The sequence below is a fragment of the Agelaius phoeniceus genome, chromosome 1, assembly GCF_051311805.1.
Source record: "Agelaius phoeniceus isolate bAgePho1 chromosome 1, bAgePho1.hap1, whole genome shotgun sequence".
Classification (NCBI taxonomy): Eukaryota; Metazoa; Chordata; class Aves; order Passeriformes; family Icteridae; genus Agelaius; species Agelaius phoeniceus.
The window spans coordinates 111,828,735-111,844,974 of NC_135265.1; the positions used below are offsets into that span (position 1 = coordinate 111,828,735).

At 40.1% G+C, this 16,240-nt stretch overlaps 1 protein-coding gene across 1 annotated transcript in view; it reads right to left on the minus strand.

Annotated features, from left to right (window-relative positions):
• The window catches only part of LOC129123447 (ethanolaminephosphotransferase 1-like), a 57,934-nt gene that overhangs the window by 10,320 nt on the left and 31,374 nt on the right, over positions 1-16,240 (minus strand). Inside the window, exons 6-7 of the mRNA XM_054637800.2 lie at positions 11,357-11,465; positions 1,186-1,234 (exon numbers count right to left, since the gene is read on the minus strand). Coding sequence (XP_054493775.1) covers positions 1,186-1,234; positions 11,357-11,465 — 158 coding nt within the window. The remainder of the gene's footprint in view (positions 1-1,185; positions 1,235-11,356; positions 11,466-16,240) is intronic.

Sequence of the window (16,240 nt, forward strand, 5' to 3'; positions counted from 1 at the left end):
ATTGGAAAACTCAAATCCTTCATCACCAAAGAGCTCGTGCATGCATCATTCAAGTAAACCTGACTGGTAGTTTAAAATCTTTTGTGCTCTTCTCCTCAGAGAAATGACAAGCCTAGCAGAGAGAGGAACCATGTCAAGTGATGACTTGAAAAGGAAAATATTAAACAAAAGTCCTGAGAGGACAGGAAGGAAACCAAACCCTCAATGCTCATTAGGATGAAGGCTGCTCCTGCCAGGGGCTGGCATGCACAAGGTGCTTCCCTCCTCCCCTCAGTCATTCCCAAACAAGATTTCCTTGCATGGCTGGTTCCCAGCCCCTGCCCCACAGCCCAGCCTTTCTGCAGGTCCTCAGCCTTTCCTGCCCCACATCTCCCAACTCTCCACACTTCCTGCCCCAAACCTGGGGCTGTGCATGCCTCTGGTAACTGCACTGAGTGCCACCACACAAAAAGGGCTCTGTAGGAGAGATGAGGCATTGTCTTATAGAATCTTTAAAATTTAAATGTTAATATTAGTTTCCACTAATTCCTGAAGACAGGCAGTGACAGTCCCTCCTCCAGGACACTTAGGACCTGGAGACCTGAAGTGACAGATGAGTGAAATGAGCTAGCAAATACTAGGGGAAGGCAGGCAGCATTAATAAAAATAGGCCATTGGAATATGAACTCACTGAATATAAAATTCTTGGGTGCAGCAAGCCAGTTCTTAGATGTAATCACAGCCTGCTGCCTGCCTAGCTTACATCTGATAGCAATTATCTGCAGACTGCATACAGAGGAGAGTTTTACAGAAGGACCAGGAAGACAATTAAGTACTTCATAGAGTGCAGGATGGTCAGCTACAGCATTCCACCCAGCACAGGCAGAAGTTACAAATCACATTTGATTGCAAATTAAATGCAGTGTTTTTTACTACAGAGCCTTTATCAGTTTACTGTGCAGGATCTCTGTGAGCTGCCTGGTAAGCAGCAAGTGAAAGGAAAAGGAGAGAGTTGTAAACATGAAAAAGAAACCAGTCAGATTCTGAAAACTCACCAGCAAAACCTTTGCTACATTATCAGGACAACATCTGGATGAAAGAAGCTAGTCTACTTCAAGCATTATATTTATTTGTAAATGAGGAAACCATTAAAAACACAGAATTAAATAGGAGGTGATAGAACTTATTTAATGTTAATTAACTTACCTGTGAATGTTGTATAGTGTTTGTGGAAATGATAGAAACAAACTGAAGCCTGGAAGAGAAAAATATTAATATGTAATTCAACACTGATGACCTCAGTGGTTTTTCATATGATAACAGACCTTGTGTACTTTTCTAAAAATGATTTGGTATTCCTGTACTCATTACAGGATATGAACTAAGGTTGGGGGCTTTAGGCAATAATAAAACTGTCCTCTTTTTTCCCAAAAGCTAGCTGCTAGAAATAGTTGCTGATACAGAATTTCCTGTGTAATGAGTGACAAGACCAGAATTTAAAACAAAAATTCTGATATAGCTAATTGATAGGATCAATTGTTTTTCATACAGGTTTGTCTGCTGGACCCAGAACAGCCCTACTTTTCATGAGCTCCAATTTATCTAGGAAAACCTGAGTCTAACACCAAAAGCCTTCCAGTGGAATACAGAAAGACAATAAACTTCAAGCTGGGCTGTTCACATTAGTGGGGAAATAAGTTTATAGTTCAAAATATAAAGGGTCAATTAATGATCTGTTTTGATAATACAATAGCTGAAATTAATGAATTTTTATGGCATGTCCATTATTTGAACAAGCGAGAATTTTTGACTTCCTTTTTAACACAGTAACCCACAAAGCACAAGGGTTTCACCTTTGCTAATGCTGTGTGTCCCTGCACTGCTGCTGGTGTTATCAACCCAGCTGCCAGCAGCCCCTGAGCTGCCTGAAGACCCAGCTGTACTCCAACCCTCCCATTCAAAACACACTGGTCCACCCAAGAATCAAAGGAGACTTTCAGCAACAAGTGGAAGCTTGAGATTTAAACAAAAAAGCCACTGTGTGAGTCAGTCCTAACTAGGTGAAAATATATATGACTTTTTAAATCGATGTCATTCCCTGTAGAGCTCTTTGGTTTGTACTTTCCCCCCACTTATTGTGTATTGAGGGCTTTTCCCTGGTCAATTTGCTGCTTGGAGATTGCCCTGGGTAGCACAGTTCTGCATGGTTCTTTTATTGTAGGGCATGAGACTTGGGCGTGGTGCACTAAATTAATACATAATTCCTATTTTATTATGGGCAGGAAAAGCACTCTGATGTGTTAAACTTTCTGGTTTTGACCAAAAATATATCATTTAAGAAGCACTGTGCTGCCTGCAAAGAAAAGGAGAAAACTTAAATCTCATTATTAGCAATATGGAGGGAAAAAATTATTAGAGGAAAGATATGATTTCAGATGATTTTGTACTGGGGCTAATGTGACATAGCAGTGTCTTGAGAAATGTCAGTGTTTACCCTTCAGTCCTCATTAAGGACATGTCCAAGTGTTTAGCAAGCCCTGGCCACAGTGGCAACTCAAGAAAAGGAAAACATTAAAGAAAAGTGGAGATCAGGATTGTTGGAAAAAAAAGAAGTAAAAAGGAATGTAATAGATAATCTGTCTCTCCTGTCTTTCTGGTTATCTACTGAAGAGAGAGAAACAAAGAATTGGAAAAAAAAGAAAAGCCAGCCTGTAAATAATTTCAGGTATTGCATTCTTTTTAATGTTTACCTTTTGGGCTTGCTTCTTAAAACAATTAAGAGCTCTGCTTCTTTTCCATGGCAGAAACTCCCTATCAAACAGCTAAGGATGAGCAATTGAAGTAATGTCCCAAGTATTTTGTCAATACATTTCTAGAATTCACAGGCTTAGTGCCTTCAGAGTGATCTGTGTTTAATGTGTGCTCCAGTTAGCTGTGTTTTCTATTAGGCAGGGAGCGCTGGTTCAATAAAATCTTGCCTTACGTACAGCAGTTGCAACATCTGTATCACATTAGAGCAGACATAAGACAAAACATTGACTCTTGAGGTTAAATCTAAATTTCCTGCTGCAATCCTGAAGTTTGATTTGTTAGGAGAAAAGCAACCGAGAGGAACAGAAATAGAGACTAGACCTAGAAATAGAATTCAAAGAGCAATGGTTGCCAACAATTTGTTATTTTTATGAAGTGCCATTTTAGTTAGAAATAACACACTGACCACAAACAGTCCCCCAGCAAGCAAAAAGCCACTTTCTAAACCGGGCAGTTCCACCAGTTACTCCCCTGTATTTCTACACAGCTTTGCTTTTAGCACAGTGAGAGAGCTGAGCATGCAGCAGGGAAAGCAAAGAGTGTTCCCCGTTTCTTATGGGATTTTCAGAATTCCATCATTTCCTACAACATGTTGCCTTCCCATCTTTTTTTTTAGCTAAAGAGGCCTGGCTTGGGGGCTGCTTTTGGTACTCATTAAGTCTCCTGTTTAATTGGCATTAAGGATCCCTTTGTGCCCAGGAGCTAAACTGCTGCATCCGCATTGCTGCCATTCCCTGCTGCTCTGAGGAACAAAAGGTGCAGCCTGGAAAGCAAACCCACTGCTGGCTCTCTGGCGCTCAGCCACCCAGGCACTGCCCAAGTGATCATCATGGAGCTTTTCTTGTTGTTGTTGTTGTTTTTAATGTCCTAAAAGTACATATTTTATTTTAAAATAATTCTTAAAATTCAATTTCAGCATATTCGATGTTTTAACACGTATGGGAAAATAGAACTCCTCCAGTGTTCTTAGAGGTAGTATACTGCTCTTCCAGGATTTTTTAGTTTCTTCTTTACTATTTTCCCATTCTTCAGCTGATTTAAAATCTGAGACCCAACTGTAAGAACACAGGCCTATATTAAAGGCAGAAATACCAAAGCACAGATGGGTGGCACAGATACACAGGGAATTCTTGTGTCACGCCAGGCTGAAAGTATCAAGCCCAAATCCTCGGATTTAGGTCCAATCCTATCCTCAGTCCTCTGTGTTGCACAATGTAAACTCCCTTTTCAGAGAAATAAACATTTTTAAAGCTCTTTATAAGGAATTATTTTGTCCATATTAAAAAATGCCAAGCATAAGCATAAACAAACAAACAAATCCCAATGCATTCAGAAATTCGGGATTAAAGACATATTAGAAGTGAAGAAATGAAGGCATTATCCTGTTTTCCAAATATGTATGTGTATAAAAGCAGATACACACACAGATATGCATATAAATATGTGTGCACATTATATATATACATATATATATGTGTGTGTATATATACCTATATATATGTATATATGTGTGTATATATATATATATATATACACATGTGTATAAAAGTGAGCAAAAGGCAATTGCCATCAATCTTAAGGACAACTTTAGATTTCATTTAGTGCTTTCAAATTCAATTCCAAACCAATAAGATGTTGTGATATAACTGAATAAATTAATAATAATTTTAAAAAGCTAGCACACAATGGATACCATGATACCTTGTCACCCATGTTATTTGGAGTGACAGTAATATATTTTAATTATGTGAGGGCATTTTAAATGCTCATGTAACTAAATTGAAAGACAGGTTCTTTCCATGACATGCTGCAGTTACTGTGGCTGTTGTACCTGATTTAATTCAGGCATTGCTGCAAAATACAGACTTGGTCATTGTAGAGAAAGAGAGGGTATGGTCAGGAACAAACTGCTGACACTACTGTCAGCTCCAGAAAATGCTGTTTCAGTACCCAACAGCCCCATGCTGTCTCTCAGACAAAGCAAACAGCCTGATGCAGGTAGCCACATTTCTGAAAACACAAAAACTCACAGACTGTAAAGACTGCTAAATAAAGTGACTCCAAGACACCTAAACCACTAAACAAGTCACAGGGCTTCAAAGGAAGGACAACCTTTGCTGTTAATCTTCTCCACACCTTTGCTATCATAAATCCCCTTTGTTTGTAAATTCCTGACAAATGAATCATCCTTAAACTGTCCTAAGAAAAGCACTGAAAATTTATTTGTTAAGAATTGGCTCTCCTGATAGCCAAAAATCAAAAATTCAAAAATGAGACAGTGCAATACAGGGATGTAATTTTAGGTGAACACTGCGCTGGAAATTGTGTGAATTTGTTCAGGAAAGCACCATCCCTGCTGTGCTCCCTCCAAAAAAAAAAAACACTCCCCAGAGCACTCATCCCATTTGGGAGGCAGGGAAGAGGCTGTGCAGATCTTCTGGGCATATCACAGAAGTTGACCAACTCTCTAACAACAGGTGGTTGTACTTGCATTTCAGCTTACAAATTAAATACTATCACTCTCCTTATTCTTCAAGTGCCCACACCTCTGTATGGCCTTTTTCAGTAGACTGCTTGGCCTTTCCATCTCTAGATTAATAATCTGTCATAATCAATGTTTGCAATAAAGAAATGGGATGTTATAATTTACCTTTCTTAGCCACCAGATAAGAAAAATTAGATTCAAAATATCCAGGCCTCAATATTAGCTTGGAAAAATATTTAAGTACTTTTTCCATGGTGTTTTTCTCAAATTTCTTGCACATTTGGAGCAGCTAGACACATGAAAATATCTTAACACACTGAAGGTTTAGCACACTGATCAGTGCCTGGAAGCAAGCTTCATCAAAAGGTGAACATTTTAGAAGAACTTGTTTCTGGAACAGAAGCTTTCTATGGAATAGTGTGACCTTCTCTGGCATGTCTTGAGCAGACAATGCTTTTAATTGATTGTGTGCAAACACATAATTGCATTTTGAGCTGTCCACTAAAAAGCCATTATATTTTATTACTATGTAAAATGACAAACTTAAAACCACTCAGTAGCTGGGGGGGGAAGCCTTAGAAAACAAATATATAATTTGCAGACTTAATTGAGCCTGTAAAGTCTGAATACATTAGGGGGAAAAATACACCCAAAATTCACAGTATGAAATGATTTTACAGGGATTAAGGAAACATAAGGTAAGCATAAGCACTGTCTTCATGCACAAAGTTGATGCAGGTTTTGGACGTTTAGCATCTAAGACATTTTTTGAGTATAAAGATTGTATAGGGATGCATTTATCATGCTTGTTGAAAAGAGATGTGTTTATCATGTTTGTTGATTTTATACCTTATTCTCAATGTCTAGGGAAGTACACATGGCATTTATCTCAAACTGAGCCATAAGATAACAATTAGCTTTCAGAGAGATTTGGTACCAATTGAAGAATTAATTTATTAGTTTATTAGTTTATGGATGTAGCTGCTTCTTTGATGCAGCTCTGTTCAAACATCATTCTGTTTCTGGGCACAACAAGAATTGAGCACCAGAGAAACAGTGCCTTTATTCAAAAAGCCTGGCCTGGCTTCCAGAAAGACTCTGCCAGGAAAGCTCCCTTGTTTGACCTTCTCCTGGGGGTCCCAGAGCCCCTGAAATGACTCCTCACACCTTAACACCACCAAACTCATTCCCACCTGTAGTCAGCATCCTGTGACACTGCTCTGCCTCTGGCCTTGAGCACTCTGCTCTTCTGGGTTATTGTTCTGACTGGTTCAGATGAGTTACTCTGAACATGAACTCAGTGACTTCTTAAAAATATATCTCAAGTGACAGGTGAGTATTTCACACCCTTTGCTTTAACAGAGCCTCGTACAATCTGTCACAACAATGCCTTAATAAATGTTGAATTGGTGACAGACGTATAGAAGCCAACTCATGTTAAGCACACTTCTCAAACAGGACTGGTCAAAGCCTGTTGGAGCAATAACCTTTTGAAAACATTGCACTTAACATTTAATCATTTAGCAAGTCATCACTAGGGCAGAGCCATCAGCCACTTTGCAAGGGGAACTACAGGAAATCACTACAGAATGACAACATTCCATAGGGGGCAGAAACAGTTCATATTGTTGTGACTGTGATTGACTGTGGCCTCCTAAACAGTTTCTGACACTGAAAAAGGGGCAGGCTACTGTATGAACACCCATGGCAAGGACTTGTGAGTCCTCCTTTGATAGCCAGGATGTGGTACAGTGTAAGTACAAGGCACTGGTTTAGAGGAGTAACTGTGCTGTGCTTTCCCACTATGATGGAATTCAAATAATTGGCATGTTTTAAATGTTACACCTTGGCCTCATGGTTACTGTTTGGCTGCTATTATCTGTTCATTTATGTTTTCACTCCTCATTTTATATACTTAAGTAGCTCAGTGAAGAGTGACCCTCAAGGAAAAACACTCTGTAAAAGTCAGCATAGAAACCAAACCCATGGACATCATAGGAAAAAATTCTGAATGCTTTGTCCTCATCTCTAAAACAAAGTTTCAGATCTCTGACAGATATTAATATCCAATTCACATTTCATGTTCAAACCTGCACTTTGAGAACTAGTTTCATCTTTGCCACAGGCTTCAGTAGCCAGATCTGGGCATTGTTGACCACACATAGTACACTCAAACATGACACCATGTCTGGATTACAGAATAGCCTGCCCCATGAGCCACACACTGATGAAGTATAACATATCCACTCCATGCTTAAGTGATCCTTTTCCCATGAAGTCTATTCTTGTGGTTGCAATTAATACTGAGAAGGAGCAGGAAACTGTGCATCCAGGAATCATTTTTCCAACTTGCCTTCCTAAGGAAATGAAGCTGATGTGCTAACTCTGCTTGTTTGTGTACATCCCACCACAATTTCCAAGCTTTCAGTCAATTCTGAACAAAAGAATATACCAAAAGAAATTTCCAGTAAGATGCATGTCTCCATCTTCCTTTCTCCAGGAAAGGATTGCAGCCTGAACTCAAATTTTATTAGACATTATAAAATCGTCATACAGAGCAAGTATGAAGGTCCCAAACATGAGAAATGCTTCATGCAGAGCACACACCTAGAGGTCATTTAATAGCAACGTGAGGCAGAAACCATCATCAATTAGTAATGCTGCTCCCTGAACTACAGATGCCTACCTGTCAGTGAAAATCTTCTCACAAAGTCCACAGCATCATTTGTGGTACTAGAATTTATGTGCAGAACTGACTGCTTTAAAATGCTTATTGTAAATATTTCATATTGCTCTCAACCTGATAGCGCAGTGACAGGGAATGTTAAGCATTTGGGATGCCCTGGAGGGGTGAAAATAAATGATAGCTCTCACCCCAATGCTGCCTTTGAAGGGACCCTAGTTAGCCAGATAATGCTATGTGAGAATTGTGGTTAAGTCCCAAGAGAGCTTTTGGAGTGTCATCCACAGGAGCCCTGATGAGTGCAGAGTAATTAGTTCCAGATGAGCACACAGGCACACAACTTTAACAGGGTCTGTCTGCTCCCCTGCTGGGAGAGAAAAGGCATTTCTGCCTAGCAGCCAGGGCAGCTGCTCTGGAAACAGGAGAGGGACCTTCCTCATTGATTCAGGGTCCAGCTAGGTGTGTGTTTTGGAGCTGAAGGATGGAATTGCATTCACTGCCAGTGAAAATTACAGGATCATGTTTGCTGGGTAGCTGACAAATTCCCATAAAATACTATGCTGAAGTTTCTCTATTTCACAGGGTAGTCCTCTGAGGTCACTGCTCAGCAGCTCAGGACTTGGCTTTCCTACAGGTGTTCAGTGTGCCAGAGAGTTCCCAGGAACATACATAAAGCTCTCTTTCCTAAAACATCTAATCTAAACACCAGTATTGCTGCACTTTTATGTATATCTTTGTGTGTTCTGGCACCTGATAAAAGCTCCATTACTTTCAATGAGTGAGTGTCACCTGGTGATACTACAGCTTCCTCTGAAGAGATGCTTTTGCAGAGTTCATCCTTAGGTTATACATGAGAGTGTTTTTTTGTTTTGTTTTGTTTTTTTTTTTTTCCCAGAAAACTCCAGGAAAGACATCTGAAAAACACTCTTGTGCATCTTGTTTGGATTTGTTCCCACCACAGAAGGTAGGGGCTAAAGCCCAGCTGCTCTCGGAGAAGCGACGGCTCAGCAGCTGAACTCCTGTTGTGTACAGAACAGGAAAAGCCCCCAACAAATGCCAAGTATTGATGGAGCAGCTACAGGTTCGTTGTTAGAAGGACCACTGGTGACTACTAAATGCCATCAGATGGTTAAGCACAGCCATTTATGGTTTAATGGCTCCTCTCAGGATCCTGGGAAACTAGCTTGTAAAAAGCATCAGAGGCCCACTTTGTTTTTAACTAGCCACAAAGGCATTTAACTGAGCAAGCCAGAGGGGGCTCTCTGATACAAATGGTTCTGGCTGAGCAAGACACTCTTGCTGCAGCCTCTCTAAGGGAGAGAATAATTGAATCTTCCTGGCTGCTTGGCCCTTGGTGTAAGTTGGACAGGTACTTTTTCTGCAGTCACAATGGTGTCCTGCAATTTACCACAAGCTTCTAAAAATTTCACATATCCCTAGTCATTGCATACAGGCTACCCAATGATAACCACCTTACTGCTGAACTGAAATTCAAATATGAAATGGCAGTGCTTTCTGGACCAGCATGACCCTTAGTGGAAGGATACTACTTTTTCTATTTTTAAATTTAGTGTCTGATTCTAAGAGATTTACTAAGCACTATGATGATTCTGTAATATAGAGTCAACCAAGACTATTATTTTGCATACTTTAAAACCCATATTTAACTTCAACGAAGTTGCAAAGGATGCCACTGTGCACAGTGTGCTAGAGATGAAGTTTTTGGAGAAACCTTTTGGCTCCTACTTAAGCCTACTCTGCTTGGGACAATGATGGAAGAAATACTTTTCTGTGCTCACAAATCCACTCATACAAGCATACCACAGAAGACAGAAGCAGTACTTCATTCTAGTGTTAATGGAACAGTCCATCAAACCTTGCTTTGCAGCTGGTTCTGGCAGAGTATGATAAAGGATGCTCACGCCTGCAGATCTGATAACACTGAGATGCTTCCCTTCCACAAATGTTCCTACTATGTTGAACAGTTTGATTTAAACCTTCATCCGTGGCTTCCTAAGTGCAAGGGAAGCCATCAGAGTAATCCCTGAATGGGCTGTCATGTGTCCTAGTGACAGGAACCAAGCACACCTGCCCTGACCTGCCCATTCTGGGTGAGCCAGCATCCATCTGCCCTAGGCTTGCAGTGCTGCTTCAAGAGCACAAATCACTCCCTGTCTACAGCAGCACCTCTGTCAAAGGTGAATAATTCAATGACTATTGAAAAGGCAACCACTGTCTTTCCCTCCTTCGTTTTTTTTTCCTCAGAATGCCTAAATCAGGTCTGACTAGAAAAGACTGTATTGTCTTGGTCACACACTGTTGGGGTTTTTTGGGTAAAGCACAAAACCATGTCCTTGCAGACACTGCTCATTAGAAAGCACAGCCTGAACACAGGGTCCTTTCTAACCTAGGAATTCTGGGAAAGAGTGCTGGGGCAAGAGGTGGTACCTGCTGACAACCTTGCTATAGGGAGAGGGTGGTGAGAGCACACATCAGTGCAAAATGCTCACATGGGTGACATGGGGGAAGCACTATAACCAAGTCCTCCATTTGGCCCAAGGGCAGAAGATGTTTCTTGGGATGCTAGTTTAGAGTGTTTGTGTCAAGCTGTATTGTGGTGCCCTCTTCTCACCACTTGTACGCTCATATAAAGATCTCCAAAATGCATATGCTAATTTCTTCACCTTCCAAGCAACACATCAAAGGCATTTTGCATACACAGATTTTCAGCTAAGACTTCTATATTTCTAACTCATTAAAATGTAACTGCTCTTGTTCTCAGTCTTGATATGGCAGTCAAAAAACATCAATGCTCATTTCAAACTACACTGACAGTATCAAATAATGACCAAATAGGCTATTGCTGTGTATGAAAAATAAATCTCTTCTGTTTTGCAAAAGATTTCTAAAAAAGAGCTTAGAGACCACCTGGCTATTATTCATATTTACAGTTATGCATCTAAGGTTATTTAAATAATGTCTTCATTCCCTCTGTACATAATGTTTTGGAACATAATGTGCTCCAGGCCAAAACATTAAACTTAGACTATGCATAAATAAATGTAAGTGACATTTTACCTGAGTGACATGAGGAGTTCCTGAGACTTTGGGAGCCCAGCAAGCCAGCACACTGCACTGAACTGCACATGCAGATAAGGAGTATTTTCTATATTATTTGTGTGCAGCATACACTAATTCAGCAAGGAACAAATTTTCCAAAGATACCTACTTTTTAAAAGTTTTCCAGTATTTAACCCTTTTAATTACTTCTATTCATGTATTTTTGGACTAGCCAACACTTAAAAAAGTAAAACCAAAAAAAAAAGAGGGAAGTATAAAAAATATCAAATCAAAATTATTAAAAAGCAGCACACTTTTGTATAGATCCGGACACTTACCTATAAGCAGGATAACTAATACATCTGTAATATAATAACCAAACAGCAAAGGCTTCTGCCAGACCTCCACACCAACAGTACCAGTGAGCAGATATGCTGCTATTAACACCTACAGAAAAAAAGATAACTGATTTTCAATCCTTTACATCTAAAGGCAGAGAATTTCACTTATCATCTTCATACAAATGCAAAAGTTGAAAAAAAATAAATCTATTAGTTACCTCCTCCTGTCCCTACTTTGCCTTCTGCTGCCATGGCAAAACAATTATTTCTAAGCAGTGAAGCAAGTTGCAGGGTCACCAAGAGAATTATTTAAGATGTATGAAATATGGTAAGCAAGCAACTTCCCTGTGTTTGTATCTGTTTGTATATGGTATTACTGACTTACCTTTTCAAAATACCTAAATCCACTTTTATTGCCAGGTCTTCCCACTACACATGCACTTCCCTGTTTTTGGACACAGACTTCAGAATTAGCCATGTGGTTATTTTTGCAGCTCTGCCCTTGGACTGATCATATCAGAATAACTGAGAAGGGGGCAGAAAAACCCTAAGCCCATCTGATACAATAATAAAAAAATAATAAAACATTCCATTGAAAGTGAAGAAATAAAAATATTGGGAAGGAGATGAAGTCTTCCCTGATTTTAAATTTGTTTGACAGATAACATTATTACAGGACAAAAAAAGAATCACGTAGATGTAGATGTCATTAGGAGTGAAAGGACACATCCAAAGATTCAGGAGCACCCAGCTAGAGGGACTGCTGCCCTTCTCTTTCTCTGGCCTGTTTTGTTCTCAGCTGTTTGGTTTTGCCATAGGACCCATAAGGGGCTGCATGTTTCATGCTACACTAGCTCTAAATGAAAATAACAATGTTAATTACAATGCCATTTAGAAAACTGCATATTCATCTATTTATTCCCAGGTAACATTCAGTAACCTTTATATTTTCCACTCAATGCAGCTTCTTACTCTGGGATGAAAAAATGGTGCCCAGCTTTACTTGTGTTACAGATTTTATTATTTCTTAATTAGGTTTTTTTAATACACTTTTTTTTCTGTGTTATGTGTTTTCTCTATTTGAACTTCAACAAGCACATTTCTGGTCTTCTATTAAATTTTAACTCAAAGATGATACACTGAAAATCTCTTTATAAATTACCAGGCTTTTTAAGATCACAGATTAAGAGCAGAATGCTGATGTGATTTAAACTTCTATTATATGTAGATAATACTACACTTGTTTCCACTTACTTCTCTGTATCTGAAACCAAGATTCTTGCCCTGTCAGTATATAGGTCTTTATGAGGTTTTGCTTGGATTTGCACTGTGGGACTGGATGTTTGAATTGCCTCTGCAAGAACAAGCAGCACAGCAGATCTGCAGCAAGGAGGAGCAGGCACCAGTGAGTGCCATTATGTCTTGGGCCACTGAAGACAGTGAGTCAAATTTTGGTCTCAGTTAAGGACACATATAATGGGTTTTGCAATCCACTGCATCAGAGCTAACATTTGGCTTCCTGAAGAAATTGTATTCAATTACACATAAGACATGATGGATGGAATCCTGACCCCATCAAAGTTGATGGCAAAACTCCAACTGGCTTTGATGGAGCTTGAATTTACTCTCACACGTTGAATCCTGAAAAGACTTTTTTGGCAAATTATAAAAGAGGAACTTTAGTATTAACCATTATTACAGTCAGTACTTTTGGCAGGGCAGTCGTGAGCATCACTGTCAGATGTCAATGCATGTCTAGGAACAGGGGTGTGGATGCAAGGGGCTCTCATAGGGAATGCCCTGCCCTGGGATTTGGTGATGCAAAACTCCCAGATTGAGATTGCCTCTTAACAGATGTAGCATATGAAAAAAAACTACTCCTTGGCTTCAAAATTTTGGTATATTGTTTTTTAAGGACTCATCACTTTGACTACACTGAAGCAGTCTCCAGCTTTAGAAAGCAGACCTCCTTTAGAAAGCCTGAAGGATGGAAAATGGCTGTGTCCCTTGATCTAAGCTCTACTAGCAAAAAATTGAAGATTGTCAAAATTACTAGCAAAGCCTAAGTCTGTTAATCAGCTGTATAATGTGTTTTAAACTGGTGGGGAAAAAAAAAAAAAAGTAAAGCAATGTTCCTGAGTTCAACTGAATAATTGTACTTTAGAAAAGATGGCCAAGTTTTTTACTTATCTGTCTGCCATAAACCAGCTTTAGTACTTTTCAGATATAAATGTAGTCTCTAGCAAGTAAAAATAATTGCAGCCTTTTGTAAAATGAGAAGTCCAAGTTAAATAACTGTATTTGGTTTGTGTGGTCAGTTTTTGGTAGCAGGGGAGGCTACAAGGGTGGCTTCTGTGAGAAGCTGCTAGAAGCTTTTCCCATGTCCAGCAGAGCCAATGGCTCCAGGATGGACCCACCACTGGCCAAGGCTGCACCAACCAGAAATGGTGACAATGCCTCTGGGTTAACATATTTTAAAAGGGAAAAAAACCCATATTGTACAGTTGTAATTGCTGCCAGAGAAGAAAGGAGTGAGGATATGGGAGAGGAACAGCCCTGCACACAACAAGGTCAGTGGAGAAGGAACAGGAGGTGCTCCAGGCACCAGAGCTGAGATTCCCCTGCAGCCCGTGGTGCAGCCCATGGTGAAGCAGCTGTGCCCCTGCAGCCCATGGACATCCAGGGGGGTGCAGAGATCCACCTGTAAGCCCCCACATCAGAGCAGGTGGGTGCCTGGGAGGAAGCTGTGAACCTGCAGGAGGCCCTTGCTGGAGCAGGCTCCTGGCAGGGATCTGCAGACCCATGGAGAGAGGAGCCCTTGCTGGAGCAGGCTCCTGGCAGGGATCTGCAGACCCATGGAGAGAGGAGCCCTTGCTGGAGCAGGCTCCTGGCAGGGATCTGCAGACCCATGGAGAGAGGAGCCCTTGCTGGAGCAGGCTCCTGGCAGGGATCTGCAGACCCATGGAGAGAGGAGCCCTTGCTGGAGCAGGCTCCTGGCAGGACTTGTGATCCTGGGGGGGAACCCACAGGACTGAAGAAGGTTGTGCCTAGATGACTGCACCCCATGGAAAGGTACCCATGGTGCAGGAGTTCATGAAGAACTGTAGCCCATGGGATGGACTCACACTGGAGGAGTTCACAGAGAATTGTCTCCCATGGGAGGAACCCACTCTGGAGCAGGGGGAGGACTCCTCTCCCTGAGCAGTAGCAGAAACAGCCTGTAATGAACTGACCAACCCCCATTCCCTGTTTCCCTGTGCCAGTGGGGGAGTGGAGATAGAACCCAGGAAGAAGGGAGGGGTAGGGGAAAGGTGTTTCTAAGATTTGTCTTACTTCTCATTATCCTGCTTTGATTTTGATTCATAAGAAATTAAATTAATATCCCTGAGCTGAGTCTGTTTTGCCCATGATAGCAATTTGTGAGTGACCTCTCCCTGTCCTTCTATCAACTCATGAGCCTTTCTTTATATTTTCTCTCCCTGTCCAGTTGCAGAGGGGAGTGACAGAGCAGATTTGGTGGGTGCCTGGCATCCATCCACCACAATAACACAAGTGAGAACTGTATAGCAAGGCAATGTAGATGGGTGCAATCTTGGATTCCAACTCTCAGCAGCATCTGACCAGGAATATTTTTGGCTTTCCAAGACCTTCTCTATGAGGATGAGGAATACTTATGATGAGAAAGATGTGAAAATACAAGGTGTTAATTTGTAGTTTCTCTGATAGAGCTGACAGCAGGACAGCTGGATTCTGAGCAGGGCCTCCCTATCTTGACACAATTTTGTAAATACCAGCAACATAGCCACATTTGTTCCTGTGTAAAATCAGAATAATTCTTTGATGTGGCATTGGGAAAACTCTATATAAACATAAGGCAGTATAACCCCTCAAAGTCTTCTGCCTTCTACCTCTTACCTGTTCTCTAAAATTTTTGATATTTTTAAATCACCATCACTTTCATGTCTTTTCACTATTTCAGGTATAAGTTTTGTGACCACAATATTTTAGATTGTGTGTGAACATACATTTATTTTCTTACCATAGATTTACCATTTCAGTTTTAAACACAGGCATATTTAGTATGCTGTGTGATATTCTACATGATGAAATAAAAAATTAAATACTTTGTCATCTTCTAAAAAATCATGGATATGCTATAAAATTCTTTATGATTCCACAGAAACCTGACATGAATTTTATTGTAATATTCAATTTCATTAGCATATTAGCTATAGTGTTAATTGCTCATGTGTTGAAATATTTTCCATAAACACAATGCTCAAAATAAACATCTAGGAAGCAAAGCCATTTAAAATACAAGGCTACTTCATTCTTCTGATAATAAATGTGACACTTGCCTAAAAGAGTAAGAATTATTTCCTACAAGTTATTTCAATAGGAGTTAGCTTTAATGTGATGTGCAATTTTTCCACTTTATTTTTTCCTCAGGTTTTTTTTTCTTTCAATAAATAATTGAAGGTTGCAAATCTTATACTTCGAAAAATTTTACCTAAAAAGATGATTTTAAATTTAGACTTTACAGACAAAATAACTAAAGGCATGTGGAAGATTAATTAATCAAGAAAGGTTTGTGGGGACTCATGGTTGAGAATGAAGCAGTCTGCTGCAGAAAAAGCCTGTGCACAGCAGGTTCTTCTGTTCAGATTTCCCATGGATACACCATGGGGCTTCCCTCAGATAACTGAGAATTGAGATCAGTTTCCAGCCCTGTCTGGAGGCAGCTTGAAGCAAACACCATGGTCTGGCCAGCACTGCTTCCTCACTGCTATCACTTCTCTTACTTCAACAATTCCATTGTGCTACAACTTTGGAACTAAATAATAATAGTTTTTCTTCACAAGAAAGGCTATGCTTTCCACA